The sequence below is a fragment of the Branchiostoma floridae genome, chromosome 7, assembly GCF_000003815.2.
Source record: "Branchiostoma floridae strain S238N-H82 chromosome 7, Bfl_VNyyK, whole genome shotgun sequence".
Lineage (NCBI taxonomy): Eukaryota > Metazoa > Chordata > Leptocardii > Amphioxiformes > Branchiostomatidae > Branchiostoma > Branchiostoma floridae.
In genome coordinates this window covers 7103501-7111751 of record NC_049985.1, presented here as the reverse complement: position 1 = coordinate 7111751, position 8251 = coordinate 7103501, and the positions used below count along the sequence as shown (strand labels likewise).

The following is an 8251-nucleotide window of genomic DNA, read 5'->3' as shown; positions in this document are numbered from 1 at the left end:
CCTTTTACTTTGATACAAGCTTAATAATCCCATTTTGTAAAAATCTTATTGCCTCAATGCCTAAGAATAAGTTACTCTACAAGAAAATAGATGCATTACAGAACAACCCAATCTTGTAAATTCTATAGTAACTGTTACAGATCAGTACATTTACAGATAAAGAACGTTTCAGTCATCATCTTTTTGATTGACTGTTATTTTGTCGCATCAAATCAATCATGAGTCTTTTATACAATCATTCTTCTTCACAATTCACACCTTTTTGAAGTATTTCCTCTCTCAGGTAGTGACCACACAGAAAATGATCTGTTCAAAGCCAAAATACACCATTCCCACGCTTCTAAACTTACTTGCAAAGCTCTCAGCTTTTAGACATCTATCCCCTATATATTTCAGTTATAAGCAAAAGGCCTTAGTCAAGTCCCTATTATTTCTTGTCTGGTCAGTAGGGGGTCTACAACAGGCGGGTACAAACAGCCATATGGCAAGCTGCGATTGTACATTTCCTTCTGACTACTGAATTGTGCAAACTTGTGGCTTGTTTCAAGTGTGGTGACTTTTAAAAGTACTTATAGCTACTTGCGGTTTGGGGAGGCAAAGATTTTAGTCTTTAGAACTTGTCCATTATCATCTTTTAGGGTATTACTAAGTCTTTTCTTTCCAACTGTAGAAAAGATGCACACCCAGTTGTAAGCTGCAGAATCATTGACATTTCTCCAATGCTGCAGACTAAGTGTGTATTATTCTTGCACCTGCTACAGTTTATCTTAAAATAAACAAGGGAGATGTAACTGAACGTTGTTGTTGATGCGATGCTTCTTTAAAAGCCACTCAGATTCCTGGTGCATGCTCCTAACAGACTTATTTCTAATCCCTCTGACGACCTTTGCTGTTTTTTCCGCCCGTATGTGATTTCTATGTCCCTTTTAACTGCGTGCTTATGTGGTGTCTAAACGAGGGAGGTGGGCAGCGATGTTTTGGTGGAGGCTTCTCCCCAGACAACACAGCCAGGTCTGTGCTATTTCACCGGCACATTCTTCTGTGGAGACACGGAGTCTGCCGGGGCATCCGGATTGAACGATTTCCACCCTAATGGAATGGGAGAGGGTCCTTGTGAGGTACGGGCGACCGGTGCCTTATGGCACCCTCGATGAAAAACGTCCTCGATCAACGCACATACATGCGGGGCGCCAAGTTTATCCCGGCATCGCATGATGCAGTTTTGACCAATTGAGGCAATGGATGCAGATATTCTAACGATGATATTTGATAGGATGAAGATGTCCATGCCTACAGTGTCAACTACCTGAACCATAGGAGTTGATTGACGACATCGTTTGCTTTGACAGAATTTAGCTTTCTAGTTGCACACATGCCAAAATATGAACATTTTTCACTCAAACATCCCCTCCTAAAGAGGTGAGCGTACGAGAAAGGTGGTTCAAGGGCCCTACAGTTCAGGTGAAATGGCACAGAATCTTCAGAGTGTAAAGTCCACGTTTGCTTTATCTTCGATTTACAGCCAGTCTTTTCCCGGCCACAATTGGCAAAGTTGGCACTGTATCTTCTGTTGTAGTCAGAGCCTTAAATCTGGATTTGCCATGTCATTCCTTAGTTCTACCTCCATCAACACAATTCCTTATGATCTTCTGGAAAGAGACCCAGCTGGGGTCCAAAACGTTACCTCTCAGTACAAGTATTGTGCAGCTTAACAGAACAGTAGCGCCTCCTATCAAAAAACAAAAAAAATGCAGCTATGCTAAAGTATATCGGGTGTATCTTGCAGCCAGTAGGTACGGGGGTCCCGTGCTCGAGGAGGTGCCTCAACCACGTTAAACAGCCTCATTACCCATACTGTATACATGAACTAGTATTTTGGCACAGGTCTGGAGGTATTGACTGATTCTTGTTGCTTAGCCTTGGCAAGTGTTTCCATTTTCCTATCATCTTAATCGAACATTGAGTAATCTCAAAGCAGGTAGTCATACAAAGTCTGCATCATCAAGAATGGTACAACAGAGCCATCTAGTGAGTTGCTGTAGAAACTCAGGCAAATTCTTGATTAAATTATTGGATCCCAAAAAGATGACCTCTTCTCCATTACTTAGCCCCTTGCTTGGTCTTCCAGAAAGAGACAGCGATGTCAAAGTACTCCTGAGACAGCCAGAAACACTGCCGGGGGTTGATGTGGGCAGACCTGCAAAGAACAAAAAAAGGAAAATTAACTCCTTTGAATGAAGTGGTGTGAATCTCATAGATGTTAAAACTCAAAATGACAAGACTCTTCCCCACAAATCATAGCACATTCAGATATCTCTACACTATTCAAATGAAGTAAATAATCTGATTACCTTGTTTGAAAGAAGGATTTTTAAAAGAAAGTTTAAACTATTCATTGCTAAAATGCAGGTTCAAGCTTGCTTTGCATCATTTTTTGGCAATTGTGTGTGTCAATTTATCTTTCTCTGATGTAATGTATTTACTGACAAAAGACAACGGATGCTGTCTGAAACATCTGAACGCTTCCAAGTATAACCATTGAATGTTCCGGAGAGTGGATGTACTTACGTAGTCCCATTGCAGAACTTCACCACTAGCTTCTGCCCGTTTGTTCCAGTGATCCATCCGGGGAGGTATATGAGTGCCACGGGATCGGCGACGGCCAGCACACGATCTCCCAGTGCCAGTGCATGGCGCTTGGTGAAGGCACCGAAGATACAGGACGAGCTCTGTACTTGCATGGTCTCATTGGCCCACTGGACGATGTACTGACGACCATTCCCTACTCTCTCCTTCACAGTTCCTGTAGATATATGAAGACATTGTACAATATTTACAAAACATATAAGGCCATACTACATGTGCAAAATGTAAATATCCTTTCTTTTACATTGTCCTTAAATCCCACTATATTGCTCTTTTCTCAGTGGCTTCTTTTGGACTGAGTTAGATTTAACACATAGTAGCACTTCTGTTTTTACATTTATTGCTTTAACAAACCATTCTTTTATCTAGTTTGCTTGCTGCATCAAGAGGGCACATCTACGAAACTCAGTATTGTCCATATTTTGTATCAGATTCTGTTAAATAGTATTGAAGAAAAACGTATTTTAACCCAATAGAGCATCTCCAGATGTACAGTAACCAAGGACATACCCAGATGGTACGCTCCATCGTTGTCGTCCCTAGCAACCACGGCGTGCCCCACCCAGCTGTCCTCGCACTGCAGAATGTACGCCACGTCCTTCTCGAACTTCTCGGTGGCCATCTTGTACACCTCCTCCCGGGGGACCTTGGCCTCGGCGCCGTCGTAGTACCGCACCACGGTCCACAGGTCCGGCAGTACCTCCAGCACCACTCCGGGGGCGTAGCTGAAGGAGTAGCTGGGGTGGAGGCCAATGACCGGGTCCCCAGACTGGGTAAACAAAGAAAAATTTATCCTCAGTACATGTGTCAATGCATTTCAGGTTTGCGACAGCAAAACCTAACATTGTTACATGACTGTGTCATACTATCTTGTTTTCCTCATCTCCTACGGTGTACATATTTTGACAAATATATGGGCACCAACTTCTTTATAATCATGGTTGAAATCCTTCTAGTAGACACACTATATGGTGTATAATGTGGTGCCCATCTCCATTTCATTAGCCCTTGGGCCACAGATCATGTCATACAGTCATGCCAGCAGAGATAAAACTACAGTACAGGGGGCTAGCCTACTTGTAACATAGTGTGTTTCATACAGGTACTTTTATACTATGTTTTAAGGTAGATATCTCACCTGTATGATGTTGTTGGCATCATCCTCATCAGTGATGATGTCTTCCCTGAAGATCCTCTCCATGTCACCAACACTGTCCTCGATGTAGTAACTGTCGTCTCCAAGGGCTTGTTTCACAGTACCTCTGTAGTACCAGCCCTCATCAGACCACCTGGCCAGAACCTCCTGTCCTGGCCCGAGTTTGGGCAGGCTGTGTCTGGCTACGGCTGCCTTCTCAGGGACGACCTCTGGTGGTTTGCGTGAGAACAGCAGCCCTCTATCACCCTAGGAAAGAATTCAAAGCAATGATTATGACAATGTGTAACTTTCAAATAAGACTTACCAAACTAGAGCACTGCCTAGCACCTAACATGAAACCACAAATATGTTTCTATAACATTACTTAAACATTATCAGTCATTTAAAAAAAATTATGTGTCAGTCTGTTAATACAGGGACACCCTTATCTTCTGACATCCCTATGTTCAATGCCCCTTTGTACAGAGGTGTCGGAACATAGGGGTGTGAGAACATGCAATGTAGGTGTGTTAGAACAAAGCGATGTCAGAACACTGGGCCATAACACTTAGTCTATACAGTTATACATCTTCCTTACCTGAGTGATAATGACTGACTCATTCCCCTGCGGGTCCATGTGCATGGACACTTTAGTCTCCTCTTTCTCACTAGGCTCCTTTGTTTTCGATTTCTCCTCTGTCTCTTCTTCCTTTCCCTCACTTTTCTGTGAACTATCCTTCTCCTTCTCTTCTCCCTCCTTCTCTCCTTTCTTCAGCCACTCCCTGACTCTCTGGTGACAGAAATCCAATAAAACAACAATTAGTAAATATTTAGTGTATGGGTAGATCTTAGGAAGATGAATGTCAAAGTTGATTCTGGACCTGGTGGCTTCCATTGGTACTGCAGCAGAACAGGCTTTTGGATCTTTTGCCCTGGATGATTTTTAATGGAAGGTAGCTTATTGATGTCAAGTCATATACATTTGGTCCCCTAGCAGCTTGCTTTAGAGGATTCTGAAGTACATTGGACAAATGGCCTTAATTCCAGATAAAGCTGTCCTATTACATCCTGTATAGTATTAGACAGACTTGTCTTACCTCCTGATCATTCTCCTCTTCAATGTTCTCCAGGTCTCCTTCTGTTGGAGGTTTGTGGTCCACTGCCTCAGGTTCAGGTTCTGGGTCGGGTTCAGGTTTGTTCTTCACTGCTTCCGACAGTTTCTGCAGTTCTTGTTGGATAGCCTGGCAAGGGAAAAGTCAGGATAATTCTGATAACCATGTTGTTTGTTTACATGTTGTTCAGTGCATCTGCTATAATAGCTGGAGTAGAGTGTGAACTACAGCTGTACATGTACATTGTACTTTGTATTGTAAAAGTATGTAGCTGCGGAGAAGTGAAGATACGCTTGTGAATATGTTATTTGCAAGCAGTTAATTATAAGTAAGACTATTCTGGGAGGAATTCCTGTACATGTACATGTATGTAGCAGACCGATCCTAACAGTCCACCACATAAAGCAACAACCAGTGAGAAAAGGGCAATTAGTCATTCAACCAATGAGAGAGTGTCTGTCAAATGTTTGCATCAATTTATTTTTCATTTTTCATTTCTACGTTTTGGCCAAGGTGGGTGGGACTATGGGTGTGCTATGTGGGTGAGTGGCTGGGTGGGTGGGTTAGCTACTTGTACATGGGTGGGTGGGTTTGCTACATGTATATGGGTGGGTAGGTTTTGCTAGATGGATGGGAGGGTGTACTGGGTGGGTGGGTTTTTCATGGGTCAGGAAGGGGGAACCTGTGCCATTGATCTTACCCAAAAATCCAAATAGCAATTCTGGAGCAACTTTCCAAGGCGAGAACAAGGGGTGACAAACACTGGCATGAGTACAGATTCCTGGATCACAGAAACTACAGTGTAAAGCCTTCCATAAACTGCAAATACTTAAATGGCCTTTATTGTTTGTGTAAAGAACATCATTATATTTAAAGGGCAGTGATACTGAATACAATCTTCAGACTTTTTTTATTAGTTTAAGGTTCATTCATACTGTTTAAACAACATGTGATAAGATCCAAGTAGACAAGTGGCCAACTGGAAGGTAACATTCTTCATTCTATTAGTACTGCGGACATCCGCCTTAAAATTTCATGACAATACAGCAAACATGTTATCCACTCTTATCATAATGTCTTGTGTAAAGGTGTAGCATACAAGAATATACCCCTGGTCAGAATGAACCTGGGTACATTCTGGTGAGGGGTACATTCTGGCCTGTTACACTGTAAGACATGAAGTTCCCATACCTTCTGCTGCTCCAGCTGCTGCTCCTGCTGTTCCTGTAGTTTCCTCTGCAGGTCCTCCAGAGTTTTCTGGTGGCTCAGAATCTCCTCAATCTTCTCATCGCTGACGTGTGGCGTGGTGTGGGGTGACGGAGAGGTGCCCAGGTCCGACAGACGCTCACGACTGTGCACCGTGGACCGAGACGTTTTGGTAGTCTCCGACTCAGTATCTGTTGGATTCAAATGAAAAGATAAATTCGCTCTGCATAGTTTCAAATGAAAATTTAAGATAAATTCCCTCAGCATGCAATATCCAAATTCTCATTGCAATTTTCTGCTACTCTTGTCTACTTTTTTTTTATATTTGTTTTCCGGCATGGTTATTCATAAACGATATTCATGAAAGATATATTGGATTGTTTATTCCTAGTTTCTCACCAGTTTTACCTAGTGTATTTTGCCCACTCGCTCTCATAAGGCAGCAATCTCGTTAAAAAAAAAATCCAAACCTGAGTAACTTGATCCAGTCTTCTCACTGTCTCCCTTCTCCTCCTCCTCTCCACTCATCTCAGAGCTGCTGGTCTCCACGTGACCCGAGTCCTCGTTGTTAGCGTGTCTCCCGCGCCGGCCAGACTTCGGTCGCCTCTCTCCGTCTTCAGCTTTGTCTGGAGTGGCTTGTCTTTGGACAATGTCTACACTGGGACTGTGTGGGAAACAAGAGAAAAACAAGGCAATCAGAGATGGCAGACTTCACTCCCTTACCCATGCTGCTCTGTAACCTTCCCAGTCCCACAGAGGTACCCTTATCCTGCACCTGGTCCATCTCTATTTCCTGCCAGCAGACTTGGGCAAGCTCCATTTCCAGCCACCTGTGGGACTTTTCTGGTATCCTTGACCTAACTTCCTGTTCCCCAGCATAACAAACATTCAAATGCCGATTGAAGAACTGTGACACAAACCAGGACATACAAACAAACAAACAGACACACTCACTGATTACAATATCTCTCTTTCCGCAAAGGTACTCAAATATTTAGGAACCTCTTTTAGATGTCATGTCATCTACCATCACTACATTTAACACATACCCCAAAATGCTTCTTCTAACTGATTTTCATAAGATAAAGAATCTAGATCCTCACATCTCATAGTTGATCTGTTGAGCATCCTTGATGTAGCGACAAGCAAACACGTATCTGGACTTAGGAATCTTCATGATGCCCTTCCTTAGAGAGGTCACCTGCAGAAGCAAAAGAATAAAACACACAGTAAATTCCAGATTTCAAAGACCATACCAACATTACATTTGACCTTTTTTTCCAGATTGCTATAAAGCCTGATAGCATCTGTTATTGTCACATAATAAAATCTGAATTTTAAATATATGTACATGAATGAGAAAATAAGAATTGTTATTGGTATTCATACATGGAGTTAATGTCAAAGACAAAGGATGTTACTTTCATCAGAAGCTCCACCTACCCTTTTCTTGTCAAACTGCAGGATGGTGTAGAACTTAAGTTGAGCCTCCCTCCTGCGGGGTGTCATCTGTACGATCCCTGGTACCCAACACTCCAGGTCCTCTTCTGATGTGGTCTTCACGAGCACAAAATCTCCAACCTACAAAAGGGAGAAAAACTTTTGTAAAATTCTGAAATTTGATTTGGAGAGAAAATACTGTATCTGTCCTTGGTGCTGAAAGTGTTATCAACTGTTGAGCAAAACTTGTTGGTAAATAAAAAGGTAAAGCAATCATCCTCAACTGAGATGAAGTATGATTCTTTTTTAAGTAGCTAGCTAGTAGTGTAATGTGGCTTTGCTGTGGCTCATGTTTGTTTGTTTGTTTGTTTATTTTTATTTGACCAGGTTTCATGTTGCCTGGCTGGCATGCTGGCTGCCTGGCTGATCTTTTCAAAGATCCATTGTTAGCCCAGCAATTTTAATTTCTCAATAAGTGTGTTGGGTTCCTTTATGTGCAAAAGTCTTATGCCTTCGGCTACTTCCTGAAGCTCCCTCATACACAGGGCAACCTGCTTTATGTCACCATCTAAACTGACCAGTGCCAGAAGATACATTCAGAAAGATGAACAAGTCTTACTTTGCAAATCACTTAGCACTTTTGATCACATGCATTATCTAATCATTCAAGCCTCTTACAGGATACATTCCATTCTTTCTGAATATAACAAAT

General features: G+C 42.3%; 1 protein-coding gene across 3 annotated transcripts in view; it reads right to left on the bottom strand.

Moving 5' to 3' along the window:
* Position 1: 1 nt before the first annotated feature.
* LOC118419057 (von Willebrand factor A domain-containing protein 3B-like) overlaps positions 2-8251 on the bottom strand; it is a 32949-nt gene continuing 24699 nt past the window's right edge. For all 3 annotated transcript variants that reach the window (XM_035825324.1, XM_035825325.1, XM_035825326.1), the window contains 10 exons: positions 7543-7680; positions 7203-7300; positions 6570-6763; positions 6085-6290; positions 4879-5022; positions 4380-4571; positions 3785-4048; positions 3157-3415; positions 2569-2803; positions 2-2197 (listed from right to left, as the gene is read on the bottom strand). In XM_035825324.1, the coding sequence (XP_035681217.1) occupies positions 2101-2197; positions 2569-2803; positions 3157-3415; positions 3785-4048; positions 4380-4571; positions 4879-5022; positions 6085-6290; positions 6570-6763; positions 7203-7300; positions 7543-7680 (1827 nt within the window). In that variant the 3' untranslated portion in view covers positions 2-2100. The remainder of the gene's footprint in view (positions 2198-2568; positions 2804-3156; positions 3416-3784; positions 4049-4379; positions 4572-4878; positions 5023-6084; positions 6291-6569; positions 6764-7202; positions 7301-7542; positions 7681-8251) is intronic.